Genomic DNA, 20,379 nt, shown 5'->3' with positions numbered 1-20,379 from the left:
TGAGGAACATCCTTGCTCTGACTGCTATCTTCAGTTCAGAGGTTGACAGCGGGGAGGCTGAATATTGAAGCAGCCAGGATAATGGGCCATCCATCTCAAGGTATATAAACAGCTGGTCGCAAGATGGGATCAGCAGGACTTTGACATGAAGGCGTGCAGGCTGAACTTTACGGTGAAGAATTATTGTTACACAACAAATTTTGCTGGTAGTTGCAACAGAGGCCCTAAGAAACATCCCCTCATTTATCTGTTCCCTCCAGTAGCAAGGTTATCAAAGGTTCTAATAAAGGGAGGCGGGGGGGCCGTGGCTCTATTAATCCTGATATCTCGAGACTGGCCCAGAAGGTCTTTGTACTCGGATCTGCTAAGTCTTTGATGTGCTTCTCATTGGCGTCTTCCTCAAAGGTCGGAACCTGTTGGCTCAGGGTCCTTTCTGGCATCTTGCATTGTCTCGTTTGGCTAGAACGGTGTAGCTATTGAAGCCATGCTGCTGAAAGACAAGGGTATTGCGCATAATGTTTTACAGACCATGGGCTTTCCTTATGAAGCAGCAGCTTTTACCTGCTGCCCGCTGGGAAAAGCCGCTGCCTCATAAATAAATCCCTATGTTAGAAGCTAGATGGCCAGTGTCAGGAGAGATTTATCATTGGGTCTGGAAAAAGAGAGATTTATTACTCTCTTTTTCCAAAAGTTTTTGGCCTTGATACAAGAGGTCCAGACATTTTTGCAGGGTGTACTTACATGTACTACCTCATTTGTGCCTCCATTGGTCATGTGGTTCCTGAATTAGGTTCGGTGAGCTCTGCATGGTCCTCCATTTGAACTGTTAGTTTCTGTGGACTTGAACATAATAACCTGGGAAGTGGTGTTCCTGCTGGCCATTTCATCGAAACCGTAGGATGTCTGAGTTGGGCGCCCTTTCAATTCAGTCAACTTTTCTGGTATGCCATCAGGATTGGGCTGCTTTAAGGCATATAGGGGGGCATCCACTACAAGATTTTAGCTGGCGATTGAACGATAACGATGTCATTATCGTTCAATCGTTTAAAAATAGTTTATAAATCACGCAGTGTTTGGTCGTTAATGATCAACGATGCGCGCTCCCGCTGGTCGTTTGATCGTCTCGTCAGTCGACCGAACCTGCAGGTCAATTTCACTTGATCTATTAAAGATCGTTTGCAAATCGTTCAGACTGAAAGATAAAATTTCAAGGGAAAATCGTTTAGAGATTGGACAGGGAGAAAGTAGATCGTCTAGTGGATGTGCCCCATAAGGGGTAGATGTACTAAGCCCTGGATACAGATAAAGCGGAGGGAGATAAAGTACCAACCTATCACTTCCTAACTGTCTCTTTACAGACTGTTAGCGTGTCCTTGTTATTTTAATTATTGTTATGTTGTGACCGAAGATGACTTTATTTTTATGCATAGGTGCAATGTGAAGCGGTCTCAGCGGTAATAAGTGTGCAGAAAGATGACATGAATCATTCAACAGCTTAATGAGGCTGTAAAATTATTATAGTGAATCCGGGGTCACGTAACACTTTACGATCACAATAGGGGGAATTCTGGATGGTACACTTTGGTAACAGACTACTGCATTCTGGGATTGGTTTGCAAGTTGATAATCTATACAGCTGCTAAACAAAACTGAGAATGTTACACTGTATGTCAATCACCATTTAAATAAGATACATTTGGAACCACGAGATATCAATTACCATTTAAATAAGATACATTTGTAACCACAAGATAAGTGGTACAGAGAATTGTTGGAAGAAGCTATTACTACTGACATATCATATCCATTATATTGCGGTTGTAGAGAATACCATAATGTGCAAGTGCCAAATAAAATTAAGAGTGATATATTGTATGATAGCAATTATGGTAATATGATATATTTGTAATCACGGGAATAGTGATACAGATAGCCATACCTTTATAATAATACATATCCCTTATATTTAGAAGTTTGTGTAACACTAACCTTATTAAGAGATATTAGGGAAAAGGAATTTTTCTCGGTGGAACGAGATAAGATTCTTTGGATACAAAGACGTTAATAAAGCCACACAAACAAATATCAGTCAAAAAGACATTTATTACAAAGTTAAAGAAAGAGAGTAAAGTATAATAAACACTTAACCTGCTTGTCAGATCATCTACTCAGAACATAAATGGTTTCCTTCCCAGGAGCCCCTCCAATACCTTGTACATCGAGTAATCTTGTACATCGAGCAATAGGCTGGCTGTATACTGACAAATGACAGTTTATATAGGAGGAAAACTCCTACATCAGCATTTAAACAAGTATAAAGGTCATGTTTGGAAATATACATAAATATTAATAGACAGCAGGGGGCACTGTTGCCTCAATTATGAATGTTGGAATAACTATTTTGAGGGGTGTTTATCGTGTATGTACTCAGATAAATTGAAGGTAACACCGTGTTGACTCAGAATTAGTATGTCTGGTCCGGACTTCTTTCTGTCAGAAACACCTTATGCAGTGTCTGACCATTATATATTGCCTGATACATTATAAAATCACTACACAATATGGTTTTCAGCAACCATTTTCTGCACTCCTATTACAGGAATAATACAATATTAGAGTTCGCAACCACAGAATATTGGTGTGAAGAGTCACTGGGGCAGAGCAATTAGTCCCAAGAGTCAATGTGAGACTATAACCTCTGTACCTTCACAAGATAGTAGATCGCCTATTCCAGGTTAATAAATTGGTTATCATAAGAACATGTGACTCCAAGGTTCCAACTATGGCCCTGATTCAGAGCCGGACGCTCTGACCAGAGCGCTCGCTCTGAATCAGGGCCCTCCTCCATTAAAATGGAGCGTCCTCCTGGACGCTCGTATAGCTGTGGGTCACCACCCACAGCATATACGAGCGTCCAACAAGATGGTCGCGATGGTCAAGACCATCGCGACCATCGGACTTGCGAGTGAAACCCTGTGGTCGGGTTTCTCAACCACAAGCCCATGAGTGATTTTGGCTCTATCAGAGCCAAAATCACTCCCACTGACATCACTAGTGATGTCAGTGGGGCCGGCTTCAGACGGTAGGCGTTCCCATGGGAACGCCTCCGTCTGGCAGGCACGCCCCCGGCACGCCCACCAAAGGGGGCGTGCTGTCAATCAACATTGACAGCACGCCCCCTTTGGTGCGAGACCCGGAGCGATGGAAAGTCCTTCGCTCGCCGGGTCTCGCGCATGCGCACGACGGAGCTCCCTCCGCCGTGCGCATGCGCAGTGGGGAACATCGACCCACTTGCGAGCGTACTGCCGCTCGCGAGTGGGTCTGAATGACCCCCTATATCTCCGAATGAATGCAATTATAAGAGACATTCATTTCATAAGGAGCTTAAGAGGAATACATCTGTGGATACCATGATGCCCACTAATACCGAGATCCAAGAATTTTTGAGACATTTGTCCCAGGAGACAATAAATAAGACACGGTTTATTTGGGAGGTCATCATAACAATTTATATTTTTTACTTTCACATTTGTGCACATTCTTTTTTTAATATTTCGCAGTCGGAAAATTTTTAGGTGAATACATTCAAAGTTATGATTTATATTTTTGTTGATAGGAAGTACCCTCTACTGGTTGACCGTTCATTGTCAAATTGAAATCGGAAATAAGTCAGGGAGTGCCCCTATGTAGGTAGATCTCTTATCTTGTCTGTTTGCTTCATTGTGTTTGAAAACTGACAGGAGCTAATTGGTTGATACTTTATCTCTCGCCAAGGCGTAATACATCTACCCCTAAGTCTTTCCTTCATCCCAAGGTATTTTCAAGGTTCCTAATTAATTAGGAGATTGTGGTTCCAGCCTTTTCAGAGAAGCAGCAGGATGATGAGGGTTCCGTTCATCCATTGGATGTCGTTAGAGTGTTAAAAGTTTATGGTCACAGAACAAAAGGGATTTGTTATATGGATAGTCTTTTTTTTTTTTTGTTCATTGAATTTTGTATGTAATTGATCCGGCTATATGGGGATAATGGTTCCGGAACGTTTCGGGGTTCATTCAACTTAGTTGGAGCCTCATGGGAGGCTATGCATGGGGCCACTGCTGAGCAATTGTGCAGCGTCGCACACCTTCATAAGAGTTTATAAATTTGATACTTTTACATCTTAGGTTGCTAGCTTTGGGCATAAGGTGTACCGCACTGCCAAGGAGCGTTACCACCCTTAGAGACTGCGTTGGGATGTTTCCAGTGTCCCTTAGTGGATGGAGGAGAAAACAGGATTTTGGTACTTACCTAAAAATCCCTTTCAACTGTTCCCTGGGGGACACCAGACCCCCTCCCTTACACTGCTTGGTTAGTTAGTTATTTGCTTTATGAGTCTTGTCAGGACCCGCCCTCCGCCTCCTCCTCGTATGCTCCGTCTTTCTTTTGGTCTTTGTTAGTAAAAAAAACAGTTTGACAGTTCAGCCGTACAGGGTTTGGAGGTAGAGGGTGCCTGAGCTTCACTGCCAAATTTGAAAGTGTCATGCTCCTCACCCCACTCACTTAACTTCGGCATCTCCAGGGACCCCCCATGGAATCGGAGAAAAGGATTTTCTGGTAAGTTAAAAAAAAAAAAAACAGATCCAGATTTTTGGGTGGAGTTCTGTAGATTTGCACCATCACATAATGATAGATTTCTTTGGGGTCCTACGTTCCAGCCAATCCACAGGCAATACTTTCCTAGCTCCTAAAGCGGGCTTTTCCTTAATCAACAACCGAGAGAAAAACATCTCCCAACCACAGGAGGTCCACCTGCTGGGGTGGAAAGCCAGACCTGAAGACGTAATGTTTCCTGGTAACCTTTGGAACTTTTAGTTCCCTGTGCATCCACCTGTCTCATTGCCCCAGACCATCTATGTAATAAACAGACAAGATGAAGGCAATATATCTGCTATCTGTCGTGACTTTAATTCCATCCTCACAGATCGTGGAGGAGCTGAGGGACCGGATTCTTCAGCTGCGTTTCCCCCATAGGGTGCAGAGCAAAGAGACCACACCTCGAGTAAAGAGGAAGATGTTTGGAATAAGTTCCCCCTCTAAGTCTCCCCCGCCACAGGCGCCACCACCTGCCTTCTCGGACCGTTGCTGCCTGGTCTTACTGCACAAACCACTGGAGAAGCTGCTCATCAAGTGAGTGCAGAGTTTTGAGCCTAAACTATGTGTACTATAGTCATGCGGTCAGCGCAGACCGGGCCCTGACCAATTTGGTGCCCTAAGCAACATTCTAGCTGGTGTCCCTTTTTTATATTGTAGCCAATCGCATGGGGACGGCCTCAGTGCCCGCTGTGTGCCCCCCTAGGCATTCGTCTATATGACCTATGCCAGCTCTGGGGCAGCGACTTGTTTGTGTCTCTCTGTCTGAGAATTCAGGGGGGGGGGATATAAAATAAACCTGATGATAAAGTAAGTGACTGTCACCTTTTTACACCTAATTACAGAATAAAAACAATTTGTGACATTTGGTAATACAGTGATGGTACAAAAAACTTTTTATGGTTTTGGCTGGTTGTAAATACTACAGTAATTGGACCATAAAATACTCCAGTGCGTAAGGAGTTTTTATGTCGAAAAAACTAAAATACCCCCTTTTCCCTCCCCACCTCACTTGCTTCTTTCTTCTTTGTCCCAAAGAACACCACCACTGCCAGTAGTAAGTCCCCTTCCCAGAGACTTCTCTACATGTTCATTACCTTTGGCTGTATACAATTTATATACTGCCCCTCCATGATTTGTCTAAACTCTGTGCCTCATGCCTCAGTGATAACACTTGTAGCTAATAATCGCCTCTGGGCGTAGGTGAAGGGATTCCTGAGGATCTGCTGAATTAGTTGTGAAAGTGACGTCATTGTGCTTTGTGACATAATATGAGCCACCTACCTCCCTGCTTCCAGGAGTAGTAGATTTCGTCAGACCCTTCGGGTCACTGAACCAGTCCATTTACAGGTGTACTAGTCACAGAGTACTTGTGCTTTCTCTTAGGTATGATAAGCTGCCTCTGGATTACCGAACGCCATTTATCCTGAACCTGGAGAGCCTGGCACAGCACACTTCAGTGCCCGGACCTCCCATTACCAACCGCTCGGCCTCCTCCACACTGGCATCCCTATCCCGCTACTTCTACCATCAGAGGTGGATCTGGTCTGTGCAGTCAAGTCTAACGGCCACTGTGCCCATCGTGGCCATGGCGCAGATCCTCTCCACCCTAACAGAGTATGTTGCCATATGACCACTGGGATAATAAAATCAGTATCTGGCTATTATTCATTTTTATAACTTTTGTAGTGTGATGTAATAGGAAAAGTACTCTCCGGTAGAGAGAGTGTCTATGACTATGTAATTCCATTTGACTGTGACAGGTGTGATATATTTTATCGACATTCCTAATATCGACATGGTTGTAATGTCGACACTGACCTAATTGGCATTCAATATATTGACACAGATGAAAAGTCGACATGATTGGAATGTCGAAAACATATCCTTAGTGGTGACATCTGGTCCAGCGTCTCCAGAGGTGTCATCTTCGTCCCGTGTGGACGCCAGGATGACTTCTGGCAGATCCTGCATGGCTTCCAGAAGCATGTATTGCTTTTCTAACACCTAACCTTCCCCCTTATACCTAGCCCTAACTTCTCCTCCCGTAGCCTAACCCTCCCACAAGCCTAACCGTCACTTCCCATAGTCTAACCCTCAGCCTCCCCTCCCTTAACCTAACACCTCCCCCTAGTGCCTAACCCTAATCTCCCCTACTGTAGTCTAACCCTAAACCCCCCCTAGTGCCTAAACCTAACTTTCCCCCTAGTGCTTAACCCTCATGCAGCTTAACCCCCTCTTCTGTAACCTAACCCTCTCTCTAGTGCCTAACCCTAACCCTGCCACATCTTAACACCTCCTCCATTAATCCTAACCCCCCCATGTGTCTAACTCTAACCTCCCCTCCCATAGTCTAACCCTAATCCTCCACCTAGTGCCTAAACCTCCCGCAGCCTAACCCTCCCCCTAGTAGTTAACCTTAACCCTCCCGCACCTTAACTCCCTCTTCCGTAACCTAACCCTCTCTTTAGTGCCTAACCCCAAATTGTCATGGAGATATCGCAAGTAGCACAATATATACTTCCCTCACTATTTCAGATAACACATTGCATCAAAACAGATATTAAAGAAAAATGAAACAATTACATGGAAATAAGATCATAGTATCAAATATAAATAAATAAATGGCATATAATTGAAAAACTGAAGTGTAAAATAAAAATCAACATAAAAAATCTACTACGCGTTTCACTACGCCAAGTCCCTTTCTTCAGGCAGAGCATCTAGTGTGATACCACAAAACTGTGTAATGTACTAAACCTCTGATTTAAAAAAAACAAACAAAAGAACTGTGTACTATACAATTAGTATACTAATAATAAAAGGCTGTGGATAGCCAGTGCCCATCATCACGGCTCTCTTTAAATTGAGTGATCTAATTCTGTAAGTTTCAGTGTTTAATTTGTTGCATACATATGGAAATGGTACAGAATGGCCAGGCAATCACTATGGGGCTGATGTGTTGTCGTAAGTTAATTGGGTGTACTTTGCTCAAAATGAAGCGTAAACTGAATATGTGTGTATTTGCCCACAGGCAGAGTTGTATGCTACTCACGTGCGCCTAGTTTTTTACTACTCACAATCATCCTCAGTGAGTACTTACTCTAATCTTTTACTAATTGCAAAGGATACACATCCAAACAGGACATCCCCTTTGAACTTTGCCAACATGAGAACATGCCGTCACAAACCTGTTCCTTCCGCCTCTTTAGTCATAAGTGTATTTAGTCGAAATGCGTGCAACCCTGCATAGCTCACACCTGCTTAACTAGTTTAAGATATACTCTGGAAATGGGCGTACTTTCAACTTTGCATCTACCCCAATATGTTTCTTGCCTTTCTCATATAAAATTGTTTCTGAAACACTTGTATTTATATGGCGGGTGCGCGTTTCGCTCCATTCCAGTGTTGATGTTGTTTAATGCTGGCCTATGTTGTTTTGTGCCTCCAGGATCCGACTCTCGGAGGGGTTCCACTTTGCTTCTAGCGGAGAAGGGATCATTAACATGGTCTTAGAGGTCCCTATTCAGGTGAGAGTCTTTCCTTTATCCTCTGGTATTTTACATCTGTACTCCTTCTCCATAGATTGTCATCTTCTCTTCTCTGCAGAGTGATTCTGTAGGTGAGGGCAGCATAGAAAAACACAGCTGTATCATCCAGTACATTCTCTTTCCTCCACACGTGACCTCAACCAAAGACAGGTAGGTTATAATTTCCTTATCTACCTCCCCTGCTTTGCTTTGTACCCGAGTACCATCTATCCACTTGTACTTCTACAGCTTCTCCACGGATGAGGACAACGACACGGAGGTGGAAGCCATAGAACAGGACACGGAGCTACATTTGGTGTCTGAGTGTTGGGTGGAGCCTCAGATTGGCTACGTTATGGGGACCTGCGAGAGCTGGAAACACCTGCAAGGCCTTACGTACTCGGAGATTCCTCAAGCAGTGAGTTTCTAGACACATACAGAGGGTCATCTATTCAAAATAAAAAGCAGCACAGAGAAGAACCTTTTTAAAAAAAGAATAGTGAGAGAGGTCTGATGTACTTTCACACACTTCCAAAATGGTGCACTAACTCTTCCAGGAGAATGTACCTCTACAAATCCAGTTCCACCAGGATGCCACTACTAGAACGTTGGGAAATGGGAGATACACTGACGTGCCAAAAGTCATGGGACAGATGCCTAATATCGCGTTGGACCCCCGAATGCCTTCCATGGGGTATTCCCGCTACACACGTGACAGCGTAGATCGAGGAATGTTAAATGTCTGCACAACTTCGGAAATGGAATGTCCCATGCGTCAGACACCCACTATCATGCCCCATTCAAACTCCAATAATTCACGTCACCTTGCCATGAGCAGATTAGCCGGTGTCCAAACTGACTCCCGAGACGTCACATTACAACCGATGCAGGTTCTGACGCCACCTACCATTACCTTTCCATACCGCTATCCCATGACTTTTGGCACTTCAGTGTATACCGAAGTCTGTGTGATGTTATTGGGGGCGTGACTATGAACTGCGTGAACATTTGTGTGAAGTTGTTATTGGGTGGAGCAGGTTTTGCCGTGTCACCTGCAGCATTGCGTGTGATGTCATTGGGGGCGTAGCTAACTGTTGTTTTTACTTCGCAGATTTGTAGGGGAAAGGCCTGAAATGTAACCTGTATTACTGCATATAAATATTTTGCCTTGATCTGCTGACATATATAATTCCTGTTTCATGCAGCTGTTCCCCCGTGATCAGAACTGTATCAACGTTATGTTAACATTTGAATACGTTGTCCAGCTCTGCCGGAACAAAGATGGCAGCTCCCCCACCTTGACTAAAAATGAGAATCCAGGTGAGACGATCTGAAGTTTTACACTTTCTTCAAAGCCTATCCAATAACTAGGGATCTGATTCAGCAGCGGACTATGCTAGAGCCAGCCAAATCGGGCAGTCGCGTAGCTTTCACAAGTCTGACCAGTTGCAAACACTGCAAGTCTCCACGCACGCAGAGGGCTCTCATGTTGCGTATACAATCGCAGTGGCTCATTTATGCACGCCCATGAAATGGCGCTCCAACAGGCACACGCCTGCGTTTTCCAAACAACCCCCCGCCACCCCTCCCCAAACGCTGACAGCCTGTACCTCACTTGGTGATGAATTTCGGTGGGCGCCCATAATTGCAGTGCGATTGCTGCGCACGTGCAGTGCGGCTTATACACATGCGCGATGGCAAACAATCAATCGATCTGCCTCTGCAATCGCCATTGTGTCCGCTGCTAAATCAGGTCCTAGGAACATAAGGATTTTCTCATTAAATCCTAATTAATGCTTCAGCAACCTGTAGCTCCCCAGCTTGGAATGGGTATGTAATGCCGGCTGTCGGGATGCCTACTGTCAAAATACCGACAGTGGCATCCCAATGGTTGGAATCCCGACAGGGGTCGTGTAAGTATACTTGCCCTAGTAGTCTAACCCTCCCCACCCCGCACCCTAACTCTCCCCGTTAGTGCCTAAACCGAAGTCTCCCCCCTCCCCCTATCGTGCCTAAACCTTACCCTCCTTCTTTAGTGCCTAACCCTCCCCCCCCTAGTGGTGCCTGACCTAACTTCCCCTCCAAAACCTAACCCAGCTACGCTGCCTAAACCCTGCGGCTAACGCTAAGGGCACCCCAGACTTTCCTCGTTCGGGCTGCCGTCCTTCTGGATTTCGGCGTCGGGATTAAGATAGGTGTCGGTATTTTGACGCCAACCTTAAGTCCCGTGTGGGACTTTCAGTGTCTGGATTCAGACCTGCGGCATGCCGTCTGCTGGACTGATGACTACATCCCCTCCAGCTTATAGGGACGTTTAAGTACATCTTTGCCTAGTTGCAATTTGCAGGGCATTGTGGGACTTTTAGTTCCCCAACAGCTTGGTGGTCGCTGGTTACCAATTTCATATGGGTGATGTTCTCAATATTTACTTGTCTCTGCATGTCCTTACCAGTTCTGCAGGAATATGGGTGCCTTGGGTCCAGCTTTCATTAATGCGTCTCTCTTGCAGACCCCCCAGAGAGCAGCGGTCTGTACATCCGGGAGATCCCATTTCATTTTGGTTTGATGAAACTGCTGCCTAAATGCCAACAGATAGAGATGTTCTTCTTGACACTGAGTAGAGGTAATGAGAGAGAGCACTTGATATACTTACATTTTCAATACATTGTTGCGAACACATTGATAATAGAATATGTCACTAAATGCATGCAATAAATGACTCAACAGATTCAGTATAATGGAACGTGCTGCGTTAAAGCCACAACTGGATAATTCCCTACGTTGTCTAAACCTGAAAAATCTAGTTGTATATATTTTGGATTCAGAAGATGTTGAAATGACCCCTATAGACACAGGAGGCAGCCAGTTTGTGTCCTGCATTATTGCTAATGAGAATGCAGCCTATCCATTCACTAGGAACTAGAGTCCAGAGTTACAGGTTCCACCTATGAGAGCTCACTAGGGGCCTGTGGCGTAGTACCTTCTTCTACTGGTTCCTAATAAATGGGTTTACGGCATTCTAATCAGTATTGGTTCACGCCTCCAAAATAATTTTGCGAGACTGTAATGGTCTCCTGGAATGTGCTGGTAAGTTTATGCTTCTATCCCATAGCGGAGACAGAGAACCAGGCGACGGAGGCCTCTCTGCCCAATGATATGCTGCTCAGCTTATTCCACAACTGCCTTCAGAGTGACCTCAACGATCAGGAGATTCCTCTTGACGGACAGGACCACCTTACCTTCATGGAGCATGTCCTACAGCGGGATCGCGAGGGAAATGCGGCTCCTTTCTCTCTTCCCCAAGGTACGACCCATTTTGTATCACTCCCCTGTTATAGTCCCATGATTATATTACACAACTTAATTTTCTTTTTTCTGTCCTCAACTTTTCTTCACCTCAAACATACGATGTCTATTTACAGAGGACCCTTTGAGAAGCTCTGTCCCCTCCGAGGCTGCAGACTCCTCCTCCTCCTCACATGTCAGTCACCGCGAGCCGTCAAATCCAGCCAGCACCATACAGGTATCACAGTTATGTCAGTAACCAGTATATTATGATGACCCACTATCAGTACGGGGCAACAAGACATATGGAAGGAGATAAGCCCTTCCTGGGATTTCTATTGAATTTCGCTGGCATTAGAGCGGGCATGCCGGTAAATGTATATGGAGTTGACTTTTATAAAGGTAATGAAATACTTATCCTGAAGTATAGGTGTATTTACTATGTACTTTTGAGGACATAGCTTAATGTCACGTTTCATGTGGCGTCTGATTTGTACATTAATGTACATGCGCAGCTGGTTCTAAAGCAGATGTGTTTGGGTGGCCGGCCTGGATGTACAGATGTGTCCTACCTCGTCTATCTCTGCGTTTTGAGTCGCGTTACACAGGGAGCATGAGAGCCGCCGGTTCCCTGCACGCCGCTGTCGCGCTGTGAGTCTTATTCAGGATGCGAGTAGGATGCACAAGCAGACTTTGCTGATTAAAATGATATGCAGCATGTGTATGTTCTATATACCGACCGAGGGCGGTTTTCCATTAGTTTCGCCTCCGCGGTCAAGTTTCGCCTGCCGGACTTTCCGCCGACATCGCGTGTTTTGGAGGTGGAAACTTATCCTGTGCGTCCCCGCAATTTGCCTTATTTAATTCCAAACCACGCGAAAACGGCAAGTCGCGAAGTCAGAACAGGCGGTAAGTGCTGTCAGAATAGGGGAAATCAGCCTGAACCCCCCCAAAATGATACACTAGCATTGGGGATCAATGTAGATGTGTCCGAAAAGCCCTAATAAAACTGTTTGGGGGACTTAAGTTGTTTCATTAGCTTCTTATTAGCGTCTCTGCACAAGTGGTGAAGAACGGCATTAGGCAGTATTTTTTGGTGACAATAAGTAGTCCAGGCAAATTTGGGGTACTTGAAAATGGGTGCTAGCATATATTTATGTCTGTAAAGTGAACTTTTAAAAAAAACGTGAAAAACCACCCTCATACATGCACCTGCAATCGCAAAAACACTTGGCCCCCCAAAGAGTCTATTTCGCTAGTTTTTATGCTTGTCCCCCCACTTTTTACTTTTTCACCCCCAAAATGAAAGTACTTTTTGGGGTGTTAAGTTTTTTTCACAAGATTTTTTTAAGCAGTTGTCCATTGGGGGGCTGTCCCAAGGGTTCTGAGTGGTTTCCCCACATTTGCACCACAAAATAAAAATTTGGCGCATCTTTTCTCCTGCTATTCAGAGGCGCATCTTTTTCGCCCATTACATTGCATTGACTTTCCGCATAGGCGAAAACCATCTGGAATTGAATACGGAGATAAGTTCCGATCACATGAAAAGCCCCGATTCACGCTACTTATCCGCGGCAAACAACTGTTTGCTTCTAAAGGAATATGGCCCCGAGTCTGTAATGTGCGAGTTTTCCAGGTCTCCTCGCAGAATCACAAGGCAAATAATTAGCTCTACCTGCGGAACTTTTAAAATGTCAGTGGGTAATGAGTACCCCTGTGCACCTGCTGGGTGACCTGGAAAATGTGACCTGTGTGGGGTCCTTACGACCGAGTTTGAGAACCATTGATCTAGATGATCCTCCTGGGGCACATCAGTGTGTATCTCAGCGCTTCATCCTAGTGCGTAAGAGACTTTTTATTACATTCAACATAAAGGGAAAAAAATAATACAGTTGAAAGTTTTACGACTAACACAAAGGCTACGAAGGTGAAAATGGCCCACACACCCCTCTGAAGAGCAGCTGCTTAAAATGCTCCAACTTCCTCCTTTTTCCCTCATTTCAATAATCGTGCACCGGAAATTTATCTCTCTTTACACTGCTGCAGCGACTCGTTGCCTGGGCGAACTCTTCCATAACCACTGACTCTTTTTTTTTTTTTTTTTTTTCCTTACAACTTATGCCCATTTCTTATTTGCCAAATGAAGGCACATTTCAGGAGCAAAGCTGATTTCCCTGCACTGCGTTTCAAAGTGCAGTATTTTTATATCAATATCAAATCAAAATACAGATCGCTTACACCACTGTTGTTTATTTCCATGTTTGTTTGTTTCTTCTTCTCTTTTTTTTTTCTTTCTATTAACGCTCATTATTTGCCAAGAGCGTTTTTGGCTTGCGAATTGCTACATATTGTATTACACTGAGCACCGGCAGAGCTTAGAATTTGCATATTGTTATTTGCATGACTGGCTCCTGGAATATTATTTGCAATGTTTATACAGAGATTTAAGCCACAGGTTACTGTGAGACAAATGAAAGGAGCACGTTCCCATGGCGAATTAAGGAGCTCATTCAGACCCGGACGCTAAGTTGCGCTCTCTCCAAAGGGTCCGGGTTTTTAAAATTCCGCGATCGCAGTGTCTGGTGTAAGGACGCGATGGCAGAGCAAACGCACGCCGGTATAAAGACGCCCACTTTTCTCTCAACGCCAGTCATCTCCAGGAAGTGTATAAACAATCGGAACCATCGAGAGCCATCGGAGCAGCACGCAGCACTTGAGACCTTACACCGCCGCAAGCACTGCGATCACTGCAGGCTGAAATACAACCAAGTGACGTGTACAATGACGCTTCCATGCTAATTGTGCACTCCCTTAAAACTAGTCTTGACGCCCAGACACGCCTGCGTTCGCAGCACCACTCCCCCGTTCACAAGCACCTTCCCCTGTTACCACCCACAAACGGCACTATCTGTCACTAAAAATAGCGTCCAGTCTGTGTACTACGAGCGCACGATTCCCGGACGTAGTGACTGGTTCACGCATGCGTACTTGACGCATGCGCAAACATGCAATAATCGCCCGTAGCGTGCGTCTGCAGCTTAGCGAACAGGTCTGAATTGGGCCCTAAGATTACAGTGCGGGACAGGCTGAATTTTCACTGTTTGTAAGCGGAGAGTGGGCAGCGCAGGTGATCAGTGGCAGACGAATCCTCTCGCATTTGGCCCTGGATAGTGCTGCAGTATATGTATCTCAAAATAAACACACGGGATAAATAAAGTCTCCCTAATATGTCCATTTTTTTACCAATCTTTAATAACAAATTTAAAAAAAAGTCAGTTTAAGGGGCGAAGCTTCAAATCCACAAGAGCGAAACCATTTTTCGTTTTACAACCCTACTAAATCCGATGCCTGGTCCTCCTTCTATTTAAAATAAAGATGGGATTATAAAGAAAGAAGACGCCCAATTGGATAATGGCGTTTTGTCTCCGTTCTGCACTGAATGAGGAATGGGTCAGTAAATGTGACTAAAATAGCAGGATTATGGCTTTCCTTGCTATGATGCCTGACGCAACTCCAATTAGTGTCAAACTGTTGTATTTTTAGATGACTTTGGGGTACACAATGGCTGTTAGGGATTTTCCCCAGAAATGATCCTGTATCCTTAGGTCTACTGCAGACAGATTCATCCTGTTTAATAAATACACTCACGTTGTGAGGCTTGCTGTACATGTCAACAAATTAGTGGCTTCTTGGTGAACAACTACTGATAGGGACGATTTACAGGATACAAGGTAAAGTAGAATTAATTTATGAGTTCACTCTGTAGTATCTGCAGCACTGCTCGCTGAGAAGAGACATTGGGGAGGCATGTTGGTGTGTAGGTGACCTGCAGTTTATTTCTGTCCTCAGAGTCCGTGTCCCATAGAAGAGATGGATGACAGCAGAGTCTTGTCAAGCACCGACGGGCACCCGCAGTGGCGCTGCTATGCCCGGTTGGTGAATCCACAGCATCTGCTGCTGACGTTCCTCCCAGCTACCTTTTCTGGTACGCCCCCTGTCATATTAGTATTGTGTCATATATCCATCGAAAGCTTGTAGAGTGTCCTCATCAGCAGTCCGTAGGTCTCTACGGTACATTTTTAAAAATGCCCTTTGGTTACGAAAGGAGAAAAAACCAAAGCACAATTAAGTTGTTTTTATGGTCTCAAAAGTTAGACAGATGAATAGGAAATCACAAGGTAAGTCACAAAGTATGTTTCTAATTTGTCTGATTGGGTGACTATTACTTACACATACAAGGCTTCAGCATTTCTCTATAGGCACTGTAAATGTTGGTTCTTGCAGGCCTGTGACGCCAGCATTCTCCATACTTTACCTTTTGTCGCTAAAGATACTTTTATAACTGTACCTGTCTGTCCCAACCATTTCCTCCTCCAGCAGAGAGTTTACAGCCGAGGAAACAAGAGCAGCCTTTTCCCTATAACTAGATTCCCTGCTCCTTCCTACATTCTTTTTTTCACTTCCTTGCACAGGAGTAGAACAAGCAAGGCTTAAAAAGTTTTTGGTTCTTATTTAAACTGTAAAACTAAATAAGGTATACACATGTCAACTTGAGTGTACATTGGACCGCCTTCTATTGAGGGTTGCTTTGCAACATCGCAACATCCGTATCCTTCTACTATTGAAGGAGAAAAGGTTTTGTATGGGTTTTTTTTCCTACCTTTGTTACATTTTTTATCTTTGAAGGCTTTAGCTTGGACACAGATCAACTCACTCAGGATTGTGGGTCTTCCTCCCTCACTTGATTCCCCCCCTTCCCCCCACCGCCGATTCTATCCTCAGCTAAGTGGGACGTAAAGATGAAAGGGAGTTATAGGAAGGAGGAATTCTTGTTGCCTTCCTCGGTTGAACTATTCCCACCATCTGTGTCACTACAGCTTCGAAGAAAGGGATTAACTGTTAGTATAAAAATACACTGTTCTGGAACCATGTTCTGTGATTTCGATCCTGTCTTACCCAAAGGAATTACATATGGTTTTTATTTACAAAAAATTGTTTTGATTACCGTAATACAGGGCACTCTGTATTAGTTGGCTGGTGGTGCACTTGTGTGAAAGTGCGTATCTACAGATGTGCAGGTTTCACGTAGGCACATGCAGGCTAAGGTTCACTGAATCATTTGTGGTTTCTCCTGTAGATGTACAGAAGCTGTCTACTCCTTCAGATGTCTCCCTGTCCTCGACGGGAAATTTGCTGAGCAGCTCCTCGCCATCAACGACCCCTCCGTCTAGTGCTGGTATTCCGACGCTGAGCGTCACTCCGGCAGTGGGTAAGGGGACCGCAGCACATTGTGTTATGTTTCTGTGTTAAGCTGAAAGTCATTTTCTGAATGTGTTTGCTTCACCATTGCACTTGCCTAATCTTTCCATTTGTACCTTGGAAGTAGTCACCTCAGCTTAAGTGATCTTTTCTTCTCGGCACCAGGTAATGGACAAGAGGTAGAGCACAGGAGGGAAACGCACCTCTCCTTCAGCCGTCAGTCGTCTCTACAGGACACGAGTGCTGGTCGCCGTCTGCACTGCCCGGTGTATGTGTATAATTGCCCTCTGGAGGCTCTCCGGGAGCAGCTAGTCAGCCCTCGGCAGCAGAGAATGTCCTGTGACGTGTTCTTTAGGTCAGTTGTGTTGCTCCTGTAGAATGACTCCTTTCTATGAGTCCTACTAATATCTAGATTTTCATTCTTTCTGATCTGTATCTCTCCAGAAGGCTGAAGCCTTAGCAGTTCCGCTCTAGGACATTTCATTCTCAAACATGCCTCCGTTGCTCTACTCACTCTAGTCACTTCTACATATTGTACGTGTTTCTTGCATTCACATTATTTATTTAAAAAAAAAAAAAAATAATAATGTGTCCAAATTTCTGTGGAGTCTAAATTTTGTTATATATATATATTTTTTTTCTCCTTCATCCACTAGGGGACACTGGAGTTCAAGACGGTGGGGTATAGACGGTGGTAGAGCAGAGCCTGGCACTTTAAATAATCTAGAAGTGTGACTGGCTCCTCCCCCTCTATGCCCCATCAGCCCCAGTTTTTAGAATGTGCCCGAGAGAGCCGGTCGCACATCAGGCTGTCTCCAGCCTTTCTCATATAATTATATTTTAAGCTTTTATTACAAGCACTGAGGACAGGCAGGCTGCTTACTGTGGCAGTCTGCCTGCTTCGTGGGAGCCGCCGGGAAGGGCACCACACGGCTACTGCAGCCTGTGTCCGGTGACCCTAAGGAGGGGGCACACATACTGGAGTCATCCGACCCTGCGAGGACCCGCCACTGCTCACACTAGCATGTGTCCGGGTTCCACGCCGCCCCCTCAGCCCAGCATCCCGGCCGCAGCAGTCCGTAAGTATGACCACTGCTCCTGATTAGCAGGAGCAGTGGAAGTTAGCTGGGCTCAGTGACATGCCACTAGCGGTCACTGTTGATGCCCGCCATTTCAGCGGTGCCATTTGTTACTGAGCATCTGTGGCTCAGTGTTGAGGCGGGCTCCCCCTCAAAGGCAGTGCAGCGCCGACAGTCCGCAGTCCGGGTCCTCCTCCCCAGATGGGGAACAGGAGGTGTAGGCGCGCTAAACGCCCGCCATTAGCGGGAGCAGGCAAGCTAATAATTGTAGCCGCGCCGGGGCTTGTAATGTAGAAGCTCCGGCGACAGCATTGACAGGGGCACTTGGAGAGCCGCTTAGCGGCTGTCTGTAATCACCGCGCCAGTGCTCACAAAGAACACCGGTGCCGTGTTGATCTCCCGCGCGCCCGTTAGACGCCGCTACAGTGGGCCTGTCTGTACCTGCAATGTCCCTCCTCTTGTTACAGGAGGAGACGCTGCACCGCTGAGGAGTGGTGCGATGATAGCGGGAGAGTCTCCGTTGCACCGCGCACCCTCTTGCCCTGTATTAGTACAGCCTATGTGCCCCAGGCAGCAAGTGCAAAGAATCAGCTGGACATAGAGCATCTTAACCACCGCGCGTAGGCCCGCCATTCTCCATAACAGGAGCGCTGCGTCTTCCCTTTTCAGAAGGCGAGCTAGTATACGCAGCTGAGGCACAGTCAAGCTACAACAGACCTGCTGGACATAGAGCAGCGCGGTTCTGCTATCATTGCGCTATAACACAGATAATGGTTGGCATGACTGCCTTTTCAGCGCTGACATTGTGGGCTCAGATCCCACCGCGGCCCTTGCTGTGTGGAGTTTGTGTGTACTCCCTGTGCTTGCAGCACTGCCTTAGCTATTAGCAGCTCTCATCTAAACTCAGGAGGAGACGCTGCATCCCGCAGCTCCTGGCGGGGCTGAGCAGGCTTCCCTATTGGCTAGTCTGTAGCATAGGGCTAATAGCCTTAACGTTATGCCAAATGCAGCTCCCCAATGTAGCGCTGTATGACCGTCACGCCCTGCCATAGCAGCCTACGGCCACACCACCCTGAACACGCCCAATCTTGTCTGATCTCGGAAGCTAAGCAGGGTCAGGCCTGGTTAGTTCTTGGATAGACACCGCCTGGGAATACCGGGAGCTGTAGGCCTAGAACAACATCAGTGCTCCCATGAACCCTCTCCGGTCTAGCAGGAGAGATGTTTAGTTAATGAGGGGTTTTGCATCAGGAGCCTTGAATGCTCCCCCATTTTCCTGGCACAAACCGGATTTACAACTACTCCGCTTTATGCAGTTCTATTAACGGGGCTAGCAGCGCTGTGCTGACTGGAGTGTAACACTTCGCACACTCAGAGCGGTATTCCAGCGCTCCTGCTTCCCTTCTAAGGACAGTAATTCTAGAACATACATTTCATGGCTCTTAATTATTGCTCATGTTCTTATTTAGAAAATGTTACTGTCATCTCCTGCACGCAGGTAGTATAGCTTAGTGCACTACCTGCAGCAGGGAGTGCTTTAGCATGGGTCTCCTATGCCCTCCCCCTCCCACGCTGGGAGTGCTTCAGCGCAAACGGTAGGGATGCCTGTCACTGGGTGACAGGAGTATAGTGATGGCTGGTTTGCTAGCAGAATGGGAACTAGCCCAATCCCCTTTTATTTTTGAACTATAACACCGCGTTATGAGGTTCTGAGAGGGGCCAGTTATTCAGCTGGTGCACATCCCGGCTAGTAGCGCTGTGCTGACGAGACACAGTCCCGCCAATTGCAGCGCCTGCTATTACCCCCTATCAGACTTCCCCTTGGAACTGCCTCACCGCATCTATCACAAAGGGTGCCTAGCTTCATCTAAAGTCTGGTATACTAGCTACCTTGCCTAAATGTATAGTATTAGCCGCTGTTCTGGCTCCGCGGTTAGCACTTATGGTTATAGCATACCCTTCACTCAGGGTTAGCTCTTTTTTGCGTCCCTTCCCCAGGCTTATGCCTCACATTGGCTCGCCTTTGAGAGGGGCAGTACTCTTCCCATGTATATATGTGGAAACCCATATACTACATTTAAGGCTGATCTTAAAACCTTTTTCACCAGCTTTCTGTGCTTACCTTAGAGGGTATGCACATGTGCATCTATATAGATTTATATCTTCTGTGCTCCATTCGGTGGCTCATACAAGAAGAAGTTAGTGACGCACGGCTAGTGTGGTGGCATTACTGCCTCACAGCATTGAGGTCGTCTTTTTGATTCCCACTTCAAAAACTGGTTCATCTGGAGATAAAATGGCTCACCTGATAAGGCGAGTACACCAGTAACAGAAGGGTCCCAGGATCGAAAAACTAGTCTGGGACAGCACGCTGCTAAAATATCCTGCCCCTACGCAGTAGCAGAATGACGGCCACACGCGGCACATGAGCAGTCTCCCTGAGTGGAGGTGAGCCACGTATATATATATATATATATATATATATATATATATATATATATATTTGTATGAGGTACGCGTATCCATATGTAGATATCGCTTCTTAACCTTACCATAAGAGCAGAGGTAAGATCTGTTCTTATCTGTTTTGTCTGATA

At 45.6% G+C, this 20,379-nt stretch overlaps 1 protein-coding gene and 1 pseudogene across 5 annotated transcripts in view; both read left to right on the top strand.

Moving 5' to 3' along the window:
• Nucleotides 1–20,379, top strand: part of SZT2 (SZT2 subunit of KICSTOR complex) — a 187,260-nt gene that overhangs the window by 55,761 nt on the left and 111,120 nt on the right. For all 5 annotated transcript variants that reach the window (XM_088447303.1, XM_088447301.1, XM_088447302.1 and 2 more), the window contains exons 15-26: nt 4,961–5,166; nt 6,016–6,246; nt 8,081–8,159; nt 8,239–8,330; nt 8,409–8,577; nt 9,365–9,479; nt 10,669–10,782; nt 11,272–11,463; nt 11,582–11,682; nt 15,294–15,429; nt 16,582–16,713; nt 16,869–17,058. In XM_088447303.1, the coding sequence (XP_088303429.1) occupies nt 4,961–5,166; nt 6,016–6,246; nt 8,081–8,159; nt 8,239–8,330; nt 8,409–8,577; nt 9,365–9,479; nt 10,669–10,782; nt 11,272–11,463; nt 11,582–11,682; nt 15,294–15,429; nt 16,582–16,713; nt 16,869–17,058 (1,757 nt within the window). The remainder of the gene's footprint in view (nt 1–4,960; nt 5,167–6,015; nt 6,247–8,080; nt 8,160–8,238; nt 8,331–8,408; nt 8,578–9,364; nt 9,480–10,668; nt 10,783–11,271; nt 11,464–11,581; nt 11,683–15,293; nt 15,430–16,581; nt 16,714–16,868; nt 17,059–20,379) is intronic.
• On the top strand, nt 18,837–18,954 carry LOC148506075 (5S ribosomal RNA; annotated as a pseudogene).

This window comes from Taudactylus pleione, unplaced genomic scaffold, assembly GCF_031769625.1.
Source record: "Taudactylus pleione unplaced genomic scaffold, aTauple2 ptg000428l, whole genome shotgun sequence".
NCBI lineage: Eukaryota > Metazoa > Chordata > Amphibia > Anura > Myobatrachidae > Taudactylus > Taudactylus pleione.
Note: the sequence above shows the minus strand (reverse complement) of the source record. Positions and strands in the feature narration are given on the sequence as shown.